General features: G+C 36.6%; 2 protein-coding genes across 2 annotated transcripts in view; one reads left to right on the plus strand and one right to left on the minus strand.

Annotated features, from left to right (window-relative positions):
• LOC128092112 (uncharacterized) overlaps nt 1-14509 on the minus strand; it is a 392342-nt gene that overhangs the window by 35981 nt on the left and 341852 nt on the right. The gene's annotated exons all lie outside the window — the stretch shown is intronic.
• Nucleotides 1-14509, plus strand: part of DIAPH3 (diaphanous related formin 3) — a 228895-nt gene that overhangs the window by 3385 nt on the left and 211001 nt on the right. The window contains exon 3 of the mRNA XM_052705656.1: nt 5509-5541. Within this exon, the coding sequence (XP_052561616.1) occupies nt 5509-5541 (33 nt within the window). The remainder of the gene's footprint in view (nt 1-5508; nt 5542-14509) is intronic.

Consider the following 14509-nt stretch of genomic DNA (forward strand, 5'->3'; position numbering starts at 1 on the left):
GCTAAATAGTTGTTAATTCCAATTAAATGTCTTCCTGAAGTACTGCCGTCCTGAATAAACTAGCTTTGCAGAAGAAGGAATTTGAGTTGTAGTTCCTAGCTCTTTCTCTTCTTTCACAGAATTATTTAAAAAAAAACCAAAAAAACAAAAAACAAAAAACAAACAAACCAAACAAAAAAAAAAACATTTTTATGGCATAACGATTAGTTCTGAAGCATTTAACAGTTTGGCTTTGTTCAGCAGGCCTAAGGGTTTGGTACAGTGGAATTCTTGGAAGGATAACGTGTTCTGTGATACTTTGGTGGCCTGGCTTTGTTGAAAGCCCTTACGTTCATCTTTGAGGGGTTTGAGTTTGGTAAAAAGCAGAAATGGAATAAAGGATGGCAGAGGTTCAACCTAGCTATATATTTTCTGAGCAGAAATCTTCCGAAATCCACTGAGGAGGGTGTTCCTTTTACTTGGTGTATGTATATAATTTTCTTAGAAATGTTTAGAAATTGTGTAAATGATTGCTAGATCACTTGAACTACTTCTAATTGCTCTTTACTGGGACCACATCTTGTAGGTGCGAGACCACAGAATGCCAGCTGGACATACAGATGATTTAGGAGTGTTTGGTCAGTGATACACTGAAATTAATACAATCTTCAGTGACTTTCAGATTGTATTTTTTAAGTTCTCTATGAAATTTATATGAGTCAGGAAGACTTTCTTGTTTGCAGCAATCTGTTTAACATAGGCAAATTAACACTTGCATTTAATAGTGTTTATAAATCAAAGAAAGATGTAGTTAAAAGCAAAAGCATTTCTGTTTGAATGGCGTAGAGGAGAAAGGTAAGACCAATCTGTGTCAATATCTTTAATTATGAAGTGACTGAATTATTGCTGCAGTTATACTGCAGTGTAAGACCTTGAATCTAAATTAGTCTTTTAAAGAAATGATTGCTGAACAGATGTTACCTAAAACTCTTTATTGCTGCTCTGTAAAATTGTAAATTCCTCATGCTGTTATTTTTGTTGGCATGAATTAACACTGTGGGTTATGATACTAAATTTTAGTGCTGAGTTCTGGCACTTTGTTATATAATCTTACCTGTAAGCACCAATTTTAAGTTTAACTCATCAACGTCTAAACAATATCGCTGTGTAGAAACTGTCATGTTAAGATAATTTTGCCCCTAATTGCTTTTCAAACTGCTTTCCAAGCAACAGAGAGAGTATATGCATATTAAAAAAAGAAAAAAAAAAAAGAAAAAAAAAAAGAAAAAAAAGAAGGAAGCTATTAAATAAATGCTGAAGTAATGTATTGGAAATTAAAAATAGGAGATGCTGTCGGGCTATGCTGAAATTTTTAAAGTGCATTTACAGATGGAGATAGCAAAATTACTTAGGGAATACTGTGTCAAAGGGGATCTTAAAGTAATAACATCCAGTGTAACAATCCAATTTGCCCTGCTGTAACTGAGTCTACAGGTTTCTTTGCAATCCTTTCTTCAGTGTTCTAGTTGTGATTTTACTGGATAACTGTCTTTGGGGAAAAAACAGCTTGTGTTGAATCTTTCTGGTGATAGAATCAATGGCAGTATTGGAGTTCTTTCTCACTTTCTAATTTAAGAAGGTAGATTTGTGTGATTATATGTACATCATCAGTCTTGGTAATTTCAGCTTCCAGTCTTAAATCAGCCAATTCTCTTAAAACTCATGGTATCTTGTTTAAATTCTCCTTTATTTATCTTTTCTTACATAGACTATAAGCTGTTCTTTATGTATCAAGCTGTGCATATGCAGTGGGTTTTTTTTGTTTTTGTTTTTTTTTTTAAATTTCTGTGATCATTATTTTTTCCTCTTTTTCCCTCTTTCTGTAAGGAAGCAAATATAAAGATTGAAAAAGGATTTGAATACTCAGATGTGGGAGGTGTTTTTTCTTTTCTTCCTTTTTCTTTTATAGATATAAATTATTTAAGAGCTTCAGTGTGATGGCATGCATGTGTGTTCAGCTGCCTGAGAGTCTGCTACTTTGAATGGCTTGAACTCCTGTCATATTGGCAGCAGTGTATGGTTGGGTGCTTATTTGTCTTCTAATTCCATTTATGATGAACAAGTTGGGCTTCTGCCTGTCTACCATGTTAACATTATCCGTCCATGGCAGGTATCCATAAATGCCAGGTATAATCTGAATTCAAGTAAAAACATACTGTTTTTTAAACAAGTTGTTTTCATTCAGGAAGATGAGTGATGTTAGTCTGTGCTTATATGATGATGAGAAGAGCACCACAAGAAAAGGTAGAAGCTGCCTTTGGTGGAGAACATTTGAATGTTACAGAGTATATCTTACACTGCTTTAGGATGTTCTTCATCCTTTGCAGCCTACATTGAGTTGTAGTGTTGGTGTTTCTCATTTCTTTGCTTCATTTCACTGCATCAACCCAGAGTTGCCTGAAGTAATTATAAAAAGCAGTGACTCAATTTGTTAAACCTTGTCTTGCAAATTCACTTTCAGTGTGTGCTACAAAACTGTTTGTATAAAGAGTCTTCTGCATACTAATAAGATTCTTTACTGTGAGCATACAGGAAGACAAGCAGTATTGACGTACTTTCCCTGGCACTATGTCCAGAAGTTGTATCACACATGGCGACTCCGTATTTGACATTTGTATAAGACAAGGTGATTCTTTTGTTCTGAAGGCAAACTTCTGCCTAGCAGTGCATGTGTTGGGAATGTTGCCTGCTGTGCCCTATGGTACCCTTCAGTTTCTGTCTAAGGCTTTCATTGTCTTTGATGTTTTTGAGATCAGGCCTTCTAACAGCTTATCAAGTACACTGTACCATACACTGAACGTATGTGTGTATCCTTCGTCTAATTAAACCAGTTATTTGTCAGTATGCCTGAGGGACTTCAGTAAGGAGTAATTCCATGTCAAATTGCTTTCTTCAAAAATATTAAATCTATGTTCTTTTTAATTCTGAGTTAGCTTTGGATGAAGTGCCGCCAGCTCAATTTCTAAGTAAAATCACCTCCTTCTCCCTATCCCAGACTAAAAAACAAGTTATATTAGCTGTTTATGTAGCTGTAGACTAAGTAATGGTGATACTTCTGCTTTTCCAGCTGTAGGTGCTACTGATCCCAGTAAATCTTGACTTTCTAAGCATGCTAAATCCACGTAAATCTGGACTTTCCAAATACTGTAGCTCTTTAATCTCTTGATGTTTTTGTTTTTCTTTGACTGCAAAATAGGATGTTGACATAAAACAAGATTAGCAATATTATATGTATCTATTTAATCCATTAATAAACTCGAGAAATATTTGGATGTAGCTTCTGTGTTCTCAGAAGAAATTATTTTACTATTCTAAAGTAGTTCATGGAAGGCATAGAGTAGCATATCAGTATTTTCATCCACTGCAAGGTAATATTCTGTAGGCTTATGTAATGTTCTTAGTAACTGTAGCTACTACTTGAACACTACTTAACCCAGTTTTGTTTACTTGCAGGCCTGTACTTAAGACAACCTGCTCACCTGAGCAGACTATGTCTTACTTCTGTCAACGTACATATCTAGGACTGAAAATAAAAATTTATGCTTGTGATAAAATGCTCTGCATCCTACTTAAGCATGATCTATTTATTTTTTACCTGTTATTATAACTCTGTTTGTTCTGGCAAGAATGAACGTGCACTCCTGTTCTCAAATCATGACATTGCTCTTAACTTCACGCCATTAAAAGAGATCAACTTAACATCTAGTCTTATAAGAGTTTGGTGAGTCAGTGCTATTTTCCTCATCTCTGTATACTTGGATGCTACCAAAGACAACGGAAATAGGCAACTGACTTTACCTTTCCAGAGGAGGATGATTTGGTGAGGGAGAGGAAAAGAGTTGCCATGTTCTAATTGGTATCTTGGAAGTTTTTTTGCTATAAAATTCACAGAACGCATATTTTGAAATGTCTTACAGCAAGTCATACAGTGCTTTGATATTAGAATGCTGAAGGAACACTGCCAGGTTGTATTTCTATTGGGTTTCTTCTGCTTTCTAACAAAATTGATAGATCAGTGCTATTTAAATAGAGTTGCTTTCTTGTAGCCCTCTTTTGAAATAAGACCAGACAACAATGTTTGCATAAGCTCCTACACAGAAAATTTTAGATTTTCTGCACTTAGAGTAGTAGTCAATAAGCTGAAGGCTTGGAAAACTCACAGTTGTATACTGAGTTTCTTATACATTATGTTGTCCTTAACTGGCTGCACAGCCAGCCTTCTTTCCACTAACGAGCCAACTGAACTGAGTTATGAGATGTTCTAATGTATAGCATAGGGAACTTTCAGCCTTTCTAACAGTAAATTCCCGTGCTCAATTTCACATGTAATTCTGTAAATCATAGAATGGCTTAGATTAGAAAGGACCTGGAAGATTATTGAGTTTATCCAAAGTTTATTGAGTATATCCAAACTCCCTGCTGTGGGCTGGGTTGCTCAGAGGCCCATCCAACCTGGCATTGAATGCATCCAGGATTTCTCTGCACAGCCTTTTTCAGAACCTCCCCACTTTCTGAAAAATTTCCTTCAAACACCTAATCTACATCTCCTTTCTTTTACTTTGAAGCCATTCCCCTTTGTCCTATCACTGTCTACCTGTGTAAGAAGTCAGTCTTCCTCCTGTTATAAATGACTGGAAGGCTGCGATGAGATCTCTCCAGAGCTTTTTCTTCTCCATACTGAAGAAGCCCAGCTCCTTCAGCTTTTCTTCATAGGAATGGAGCTCCAGCATTCTTATATTCATGAGTGAAAGCTGGCTTGAACTATCCCACTCGCTTTGTCTGTTTCAGAGGAAAAGCCAAAAGCTCAAAAATGTTCCCTTGATTCCTTGGATGCTGATGAATGTCTTCTACTGAGCAGTGGAGTGCAGAAGAGTTCAGGAGCTTTTATTTTATACAACGACGAGTGATCATGAGCATTTGAATGTTATAGTAAGAAATAGAGTGAGTTTCTGTTCATAGTTCAATGTTCTGCTTCCCACACAGGCATTGCTAGAGAACAGTCAATGGTCTTGACTGTGTGCTGCAGAGCTTTAGGCTACTGGGGAACTGTTTTCCTGTTGAATTTAAAATCTCTTGGCTGAGACTTCTGGTGGTGTCCCCAGAGCCATTTTCGGATTATGGATTTTCAGATTCATTATGGAGAGGTCTTCTGCTGTAGTATATTTAGCTATAATCATAATCAAGTGGAACTTGTTTCAAGCTATGCTTATCTATATTCTTCTGCATGGAGTTATACTTTCTAAGGATCAGAATACAGATTTTTTTGGGGAGGATCTACACTGTATTCCTTCGAAAACTTGCTGTGCAATGTAAACCAACAAAATGCAGTTTGCAAAGGCATTATTATAATTCAGTACTGATGACATAGCATCTTTTGAATAACAGTGATTATAGATGATGTTTTTTTGTTATTGTTTCGTTTCTTGACTACATAATTGTGACATGTCTGGTTTCCTGTTTAATTTACAGCATTTAAATATCAAGACATTGACAGATGATGTGGTAAGACAACTTAATATGTTTTGCTTTGGCTTTGCTAAGCTAATAACCTCATTGCTAACACAGTATAAGTGACCTTTTTGCTACAGAAGCTGTCTTAGCTTGGAAACTAATGTAGTTAATTGGTAAAGTCTTACTAAACTGTTGGTTATCTGTAACATACTCTGTTCAAGTAGTGAAAAATCTCTGCATGGCTTTGAAATATGTTCATGGCTAAATCATGCCTGAGTGAGTTTGACAAGTAATTGTGCCTGCTGATGTATGATATAGTTAAAATGTCTGTGATTGCATACTTAATAATAAAGTTCCTTGGTCTGTGTGGCTAGCTTAATATCCAGTGATTAATAAACTAACAGTTGCTTGTAAAGTCATTAATGCTTGCTTCAAGCAATTTCAGTTATTATCAATATCATACTAATGGTGTGTTTCGAAAAATTTCATCTCACTTCAACAGCAGATTATCACAATGCAGATCTTTTTTTCTTTGCAATTAATGTACACTTGTTTTGTTGTCCCTACCATTGTTTTGTTGGTTAGAGTATCTTTTCTGAATGTAAATAATACTGGAAAGTCTTGGAATTTGTGAGAAACAGTGTTCACTAGGCACTTAAAGATTAGTTGTTATGACTTCAGTATTTATTTTTTGCTATGTTGTGTTTCTGCAGAAATACTTCTGTGCATAACTGAGTGCTTAAATGTAGAGAGCTTTATAGTGGAGGACAAACATAGACAGTTTTATTCTGGACAGCATGCAGTGCACTTGAACTGAGAAACAGTGCAAGTTAGCAGTATTTGGAGATTCTTAGCTCAGGTTGCTTTTAGTATTTGAATTGTTCTGTGTTATTCCTGAGATTCTGCTGATGAATTGTCTGGTTATACTGACATATCCCCTTTAAGTCCTAAACCATGACATTTTTTAGAATGTGTGTTCCTTCCAGCTTCTTCATTTAGAGATTATGAAAGCAAGAATATTCTTTAAAAGAGCAGCAAGTAGCTAGCTGACACAGTGTATCTGACACAGTGTCTACTTGCAAGATCACTGTGGAAACAAATATGTTTTATAATTGGAGGGCTGCATATTCCAGTAAATTATTTGTAATTTTTTTTTTTTTTTTTTTTTTTAAGAATTGTGCATATTAACAGGCTTTTCTTAAAAATAGAACTGCTTGTGTATGTAGGGAAAAAAGTGTACACCAAAATTCTGCTGTATAGATGAGAAAAGGTTTGTAATTTGTAGTATGCAGAGAAACAAGATTCAGAGTGAAATATGTTCTGCACATCCAGGTCCTGACTGTGTGCAGGAATAAATTCTGTGACTTCTAATATTCTGCCATTAGTTAAATGCTTTGGTTTCAAAAAAAAAAAAAAAAAAAAAAAAGTAGAATCATCTCTGGGAAATGAATGTATCAGGAAAAAGAAGTCATCCAATGAAAGGGATTATTCCATGCATCTTGGTTTATTTAAGCCTTACTCTTACTAAGCTCTACTATTACCAGTGGAACTTCTCATTTAGCAAGATGTTAATCTTGAAGAGCTATTTGACTGTTGAAGAAAGAATACACTTTCTTTTTTATTTTCTAAGAGTTTTAAGGAGGAAAAAGTGAGGATGTCTTTGACTCAGTGTCATTAGAAATAAATTCTCTAATGTCACGTGAAATATTTTTGCTGGTAAAGAAGATTAGTGTCTTGCTTTTACTTTCAAATACAAGGAAATAAATCGATGCAACCTTTCATTTCCTGTTTGTTCCTCTTCCAGTATTAATTATTTCAAATGAAGGCACAGGAATTGTCTAATTTTCTGTTCTTCCTTCTCATGTTGCTATTGTTAGGCTAGTTTTTCACCATGAGTTTGTGTTAGGGTGTTACAGCAAAATTCCATGACTGAACTGCTGGCTTCTGGATTAAAGTGACTGGCAGAATGTTTGGAAGACTGAACTATTCTATTGTAGCAGATTTTCCTTATGTGAAACTGTGTTTTCCGCAGGTGTAGTAAGTGGGGGGCAGTAAAAAATTTGAGATCTTGAAAATTGGCAAGTATTTGTCCTGTAGACAGAATGTAAATGGTACCAAGAGAAACAGAAGCTTTGCACAGTGCTTGGTTGTTACCTCTTCAAACAAGAAATGAAGATTTTCTAGCTGCATGTTTCATGTCAGTTCTTTTCTAATAGATTGTATTTAGTGATTATCTGTCCTTGATGGTCCATGTATGCATTTCTCCATGAGAATGGGAGAGGAAAGATGTTCAATACTTCTCATACTGCAGATTAAGCTAAAACAGAACAATTTTTAATCAAGTTTCTTGATAATATGCTACTATAACTAGTGAACAAACAACACATTTCAGGTAGCTGGGCTTTTTCCGCCTAAACCTACCTCATTCTCCCATTTGGTACTTTCTAATCTAGTACTAATGCTTTTTTTTTGTTGTTTCTCTCTCTTTCTCTGTCTCTCTCTCTCTGCCTCCCAAGGTGTTAAGGTCCAATCACTGCACTAAATAGCTTAAACAGAAGATATAAAGAAGTACAGGTTATGCTTCAAGTGTGTCTATTTATTACAAAATTTATGTTGTGCTCAGCCAGTGATGAGATATTGGATTATGTCCAATTTTTAAAGCGTGTTTAGCATCACTTTTTAGATAAAATCTTTCTGATGAGATAGATGGAAGGTATGTGTGTTAACTTTAATTCTGGAGACCTACAAGGCATTGCACTTAAGCTCTTGCTCCAGATATGTGCATTAGGAGATACTCTCTGTAAGCCAAGTCAAAACTTAATTCATAGTCTTACCTTTTGAGTCTAGTATTTGTATATATTGTTGGTCAAATTGCATTGATACCAACATTTGGAGTCCAGTATGCTGAAATTTTTTTCTAAAAATGCTTCCTGTTTTCTATTCCTTTTCTCTGGAGTTCATTCTTCCACTTCCTGTTTGGATTTAATGACTTCAGCCAGGGAAGAGAGTCTAACAGACGGAAGGGTTTCCCACATCTTTCAGTGAGCTCAGCATGAAGGTGGGGGTTACTTTCTGCTTGAAGAGTTTAGTGGTGTGGTTTTGTTTATTTATTTATTTTTTTTCCCCTATCTTCTTCCGTATCATCCAGCCTCAGTTTGGAGTAACTTTTGCTCTTGAACTGAGGAAACAGTATCAAAGTCAAGATTATTCACTTATTTTTGCAGAAATGCCTGTAGGTGCTGTTTTCATAGATCTGTGGCAATTTTACCTGAGGGAACAGTCATGCTAAATCAACTGTGAACTCTGAAAGAAGTGCACAACCAATATTTTTGTGGAACAATTCCAGCTTCTTTAAACAGTAAATCTTTTAAGTACTCTGTGTCTTGAGAGTCTGTGGGTGTTTCTAGTATTCCCATGTTTAAGAAAATTGGAACTTTGCATTGCCAAACTCACTGCAAATGCTTTAAAGGCATATCATTAAATTTCTATTGAGAAACTCTGTATCTGCTTGTGTTATGAGTTTACAATTCAGTTTTATTATTCCCTTCTTTGTGCATTCATTTCCTTGAGCTTATCTAAGATAGGTAGTAGGAAGCTGAGTCTCAGCTGATGTAGTGTTCTGTCCTTGACGTAGGTAACTTCTGCTATTAAATCACTTCTGTAGTTCCCTGCTTTATCCCTCTTTGACTGTAAATAAGACCAGCCATGCCAGTTGATTCCACTTGATTTGTTGGTTCTCAGAACATTTGCAAAGCAATTTGTGTCAATCCTCAGAAAACAGCTGCTTTATCCTCTATAGATTATTTTAGGATCTAACTTCTGCAAATGGTTAACCACCTTCAACCTAAATTTTTCATGTAACTGGAAAATTAATACAAGCACGATAGATTCGAGAGTTGCAATAATTTACTTACAATCAATTGTGCTTGAGAATTTATTGTGGCATTTACATTTACTTCAAATTCAACAATATACAGCAATTAAAACCCTACTTTTAGATATACCATATATGTCCATTAGAATTATACTGAATTTATTGGTTTACAATGTATCCTACATATGTCAGTTTTGTGTAAAACCTCACTTTCATAGGAGAACTCTCTTAGCAAGTTTCCTCAACAGAAATGTGAACATAAATATGGTTATACAGATATGTGTTTTTAATTCTTAATATTAAGGTATTAATTAAAAGTGGGAGAAAAAGATGAGGGAAGCAAGATGGCAGATGGAGTAATACCTCTAATTCTTTTAGCATGGGTTTTGAAATTCTGAAGAGCCAGCAATTAGTCTGCTGATAATTAATCCATTGATTCCTGCATTATCATGCCTGTAAGTTCAATAGACACTGTTGTCTTACAGAAGATGGTATAAGAAGTTTTCACTAAGATCAAAGTGAGAACACAAATAGATGTAGTTCCTGTGGATCTGATCAGAAAGTGGGATAAGCTGGAAGGTTTTTCAGCTTGGACACTTCCTTGAATCTCTGTGACTTTGATCTTCAGGTCTTTTAAAGAGAACCTATGAAATTGGAAGCCAATAAAAGTTTGGATGCCATTCATCCTTTGATGGCTACTTCATTGTGGCTTTTGCAGATATTTTTCATATTCACTGATTCAAATTGTGATACCTACTTAGCAGTCGGTCTGAAATAAATTCTCGAGGGGGTGAGTGGCACTTATCTGGAATTGTCATTTTATGTTTTTCCTTAATGTTTAGTATCATCGCTTCTTAGGGGCTTTGAGTATGTTTAGAATGCTCTTAATGTATTTCCAACAGTGAAGGACATCATTATATTATGTTTGATAGCAAGAGTTGGGCTTTAAGCTCTATTAATATTTTAAGTAGCAAAAATACTGCTTCTGACCTTACTGTCAAATTGGCTATAAATGTGTAAATCATGTTGGGCAGAGGGAATTTTTTGCTTTATTAGGGATGGAAAATGTTGGGGACAATAAATCCAATAACCTATGTCATGTCTCCATGCCTAATCAATAGTGAGACTGAGTGTATATTCCCAGTAGGCACACACACAAACACAAGTGTACAATATACACAGATATAAGTATACCTGGCCACACTGATCAAAACTGATGTTCTCAGCACTTGCACAGCGATTGTAACTTGAGGCCATTACCTCTTGTCCTGTCGCTAGTTACCTGGGAAAAGAGGCTGACCCCCACCTCACCATAATGTCCTTTCAGGCAGTTGTAAGGAGCAGTAATGTCCCCCCTGAGCCTTCTCTTCTCCATTCTCTTCTCCAGACTGAACAATCCCAGTTCGCTTATCTGCTCCCCATAAGACTTGTGCTCCAGATGCTTCACAGCTTCATTGTTCTTCTCTGGATATGCTTCAGAGCCTCAATGATTTTCTTATAGTGAAAGGCTCAAAACTGAGCACAATACCTGAGGTGTGGCCTTACAGAGCTGAGTACAGAGGGACTACAGCCTCCTGGTCCTGCTGGCAACACTATTTCTAAGACAAGCCAGGATGCCATTGGCCTTCTTGGCTACCTGGGCACACTGCTAGCTCATGTTCACCAACTGCTGATTAATGCCCCCAGATCCTGCTGATAGGTGCTGTCGGTTGCTCTTTTGAGCAGTTTCTTTAATGTGACAGTGTTTAAAAACATTCATTAGAATTGAAATCCCTAACAGATTGGAGTATTGCTCTGATCATGCCACCTTTAAAATGAATGGTCACATTCACTTCTAGTAATAAAGAAGTTAAGCTCTCATCTTTTTTTCTGTATGCACAGTTTCTTACCTTTAAGTTACGTGAGAACTTAATTCATTTGCATATCTTTTGCTGCCAAGAAATGATTGAGATAACTTCTAGTGTGTAGATGCTGTCAGCGCTGTACTGTATATGCAGTAACATAATCTCATCGTCTGTTAGAGTTTGTTAGTAATGTCTGACTGCCATGCTGCTGACGTTGTAGTTTCACAGAGCTTTGCTATGGAACAAAGTTGTGGAAGGAGTGCTACCGTAAGGCAATTTTAAAATGTATTGTAGTGTAAGGGACCATACAGATTTTCTGTGATGACTCCCTGACAATCTTCAGGGTGATAAATGTAAAAGGCTCCTTAGAAGTGTTCTCTTGATAACTCACATCTATGTGTTGACTGCGATTTACTTTTCGCTGTATTTCAGTTCTGACATTTAGGATTTTGTTTCATTCGCCTTGACATTTCTTCTTGTGGATAATTCAAACTGGCAGAATAAAGTGCATGGCTAATTATGGAACTTCCAGTCTTTGGTGGTGGGAGGCATAAAGGCGTAAAAATTAAAGTATACACAGACATCCCATTGCTTTAAATTCAAGTTTATAAGTAAAGACTCATACTTTTTCTGCTGTGCTAATTCATTTCTTTATCTTTTTTCTTTTCATCTTCTTCTATTTCACCTTAAACAAGTAAAAACAAAGGCAAAGCAAAAAAAGAAAATCCGTCTTCCTCCTCTCCTTTCAAAGAAAAGGCACCCCCTAAGCCAACCAAAGACACTAATCAGCCAAAAAAGAATAAAGGGGGGGGGAGAAAGAGAGTAAAATAGCTCAGCCAGTCCAAAACCCCTGTGTTTTGAGCAGAAAAGACTTAGGACAGTTTCAGCTAGCTTTTGCTAACAGAACAATGATATACCCCTACCACTTGTAGAAGTTGCTTACCTTTGGATGGAGAACTGGTCGTACTTTCAGCTGTTTTTATTTTCAAGTGCTAACATTTCTTAGTTAACTTCACTTCTCTTTCTAATATCACATAATTTTTAACTTGAGTGCTATTCATGCACAGTTGATTTGTTTTTACAATTTAAAACAGATTTTACTGGATATTTTTGTACTCATTATTTTACTACCGTTTTTTATAGCTTACTTATCTAAAATGCAGTTTTTCTTAACTCTAGCAACATTGTGCTATGGTGATAGGAATATATTCTTGTTGGAACTCACTAGCTGGTCACAGATTCCCTGTAACGCTTCTGTGTACTCTATTGAAAAAAAATATCTAACTTTCTCCTTTGAGTGCTCAGAAGTATCATATTGCATCTCTCTTTTTTCCCCTAATACCTTATTGCCTTCGAACTTTTGACTTTGGGTTGTCTTCTGAGTTGAGGCAGTACTTCAAGATAAATCTCAGTTTGGAGAATTTCAAAGAGACTATGGAAATATTTTTTATCAAGACCATTTGATACACTTATTTATTCTTTGGCTATTTGTAATACTGACTGTAGAAAGATTCTAAGGAAAAGAATTTTTCTCTTGAGAAAATTGTTCTAAAAAGCATTGCTTCAATATACTTCTGAATGTTTTTATTGGTTAGAACAGGAAAACTGTATTTAAAAAGATAGAATGTCAGACCTTCTAGAAACTGTAATGATGCTGATACAAAGCTGTCTTTAGATATCTCCCACTGCTTAGCTTGGTTTAAATATATTTTTGATATAACATAGAAGATTATTGAACTATATTTTTGCCATTTCCTCCTCTGCACTTGGATCGCCAGCAGCATCAGTGGTAAATTTCATTACAACCAAGCAATGAAATTTCTATTCCTTGTGTAAAGAGCTTTCTGTGGACCATGAAATTATTCACTTGTATGGAGTACTGAGAGGTATTAACTTTTCTGAAGTACCAGTAATGCGAAATTCAAGAGTAATGGATGTAGAATACCCACACTGTGCTACTGTTCAGGTCTTGTGAATTTTGTTGTTATTGTCTGTGTTGGCTATGTTGGGATGGATGAGAAACTGACTGAATTTATGGATCAAGATTACAGAGAGGGTAGGGACAGTTGACATTATAGATTTGCTACAGGCCACCTGACCAAGATGACCGCGTGGGTGAAGCCCTCCATGGACAGATAGGAGAGGCGTCAGGTTCACAAGCCTAGGTCCTCATGGAGGACTTCGACCACACCAAAATCTATTGGAAAGATAACATAGAAAGACATAAGCAATCCAGGAGGTGCCTGGATTTGTAGGTGATAACTTATCCAACAAGGAGACAATGAGGTGAGATGCAATGCTGGACCTCATTCTCACCAAAAAGGAGGGGCTGGTGGGGCATGTGAAACTCAAGGACAGCCTTGGCAGCAACGACTGTGAAAGGATGGGGGTCAAGATCCTTAGGGAAGTTAGAAAGTAGTGCAGCAAGCTGGCTACTCTGGACCTCAGGAGAGTGCATTTTGGCCTCTGGGATCTTCTTGGTAGAGTAGGGTGGGATCTAATCTTGGAGGGAAGAGGGCCCGAGAAAACTAATATTCAAGGATAACCTCCTTCAAACTGGAGGCTCAGTGCATCCCAACAGCGAGAATGTTAGGCCATGGACTAGGAGATCTGCCTCGATAAACAAGGAGTTCCTAGAGAAACCCAATCATAAAAAAAGAAGCTTGCAGAGGATGGAAGGAAGGAAGGACGAGTAGCCTGGGAGAAATACAGACAAATTATCTGAGCAGTCATGGATCAGAGCAGTAAAGCTAAAGCCCTGGTAGAATTAAATGTGACCAAGGATATCAAGGGCAACAAGAAAAGCTTTTGTAAGTATGCTAATGATAAAGGGAAGACTAGAGAAAACATGAGTGCCCTCTAGGAGGAAACAGGATATCTGGTTACTTCAGTCTTCACCAGCAAGTTCTCTACCCACTCCAACCAAGCCATAGAAAGCAAAGGCAGGGACTGGGAGCATGAAGAATTATGTACTGTAGTAGAAGATAAGGTCTAAGACATCTGTGGAATGTGAAGATGTACAGGTCCATGGGACCTGGTTCAGATGAATCTGGATCCTGAGGGAAGTGGCTAATGAATTTGCTAAGCCGCTATCTATTGTATTTTAATGTCATGACAGTCCCCCATGAAGTTACCACTGACTGGAAATGGGAAAACACAACCTAGATTTTTAAAAGAGGAAAAAAGTAAGACCCAGAGAATTTACATGGCAGTCAAAAATCATGGAGCACATCCTACTGAAAATGGTGCTAAGGGACACCAAACAAAGAAGTGTTTAACGATGGCCAGTGTGGCTTCACTA

This window comes from Tympanuchus pallidicinctus, unplaced genomic scaffold, assembly GCF_026119805.1.
Source record: "Tympanuchus pallidicinctus isolate F22 unplaced genomic scaffold, pur_lepc_1.0 scaffold6, whole genome shotgun sequence".
In the NCBI taxonomy this organism is placed as follows: Eukaryota; Metazoa; Chordata; class Aves; order Galliformes; family Phasianidae; genus Tympanuchus; species Tympanuchus pallidicinctus.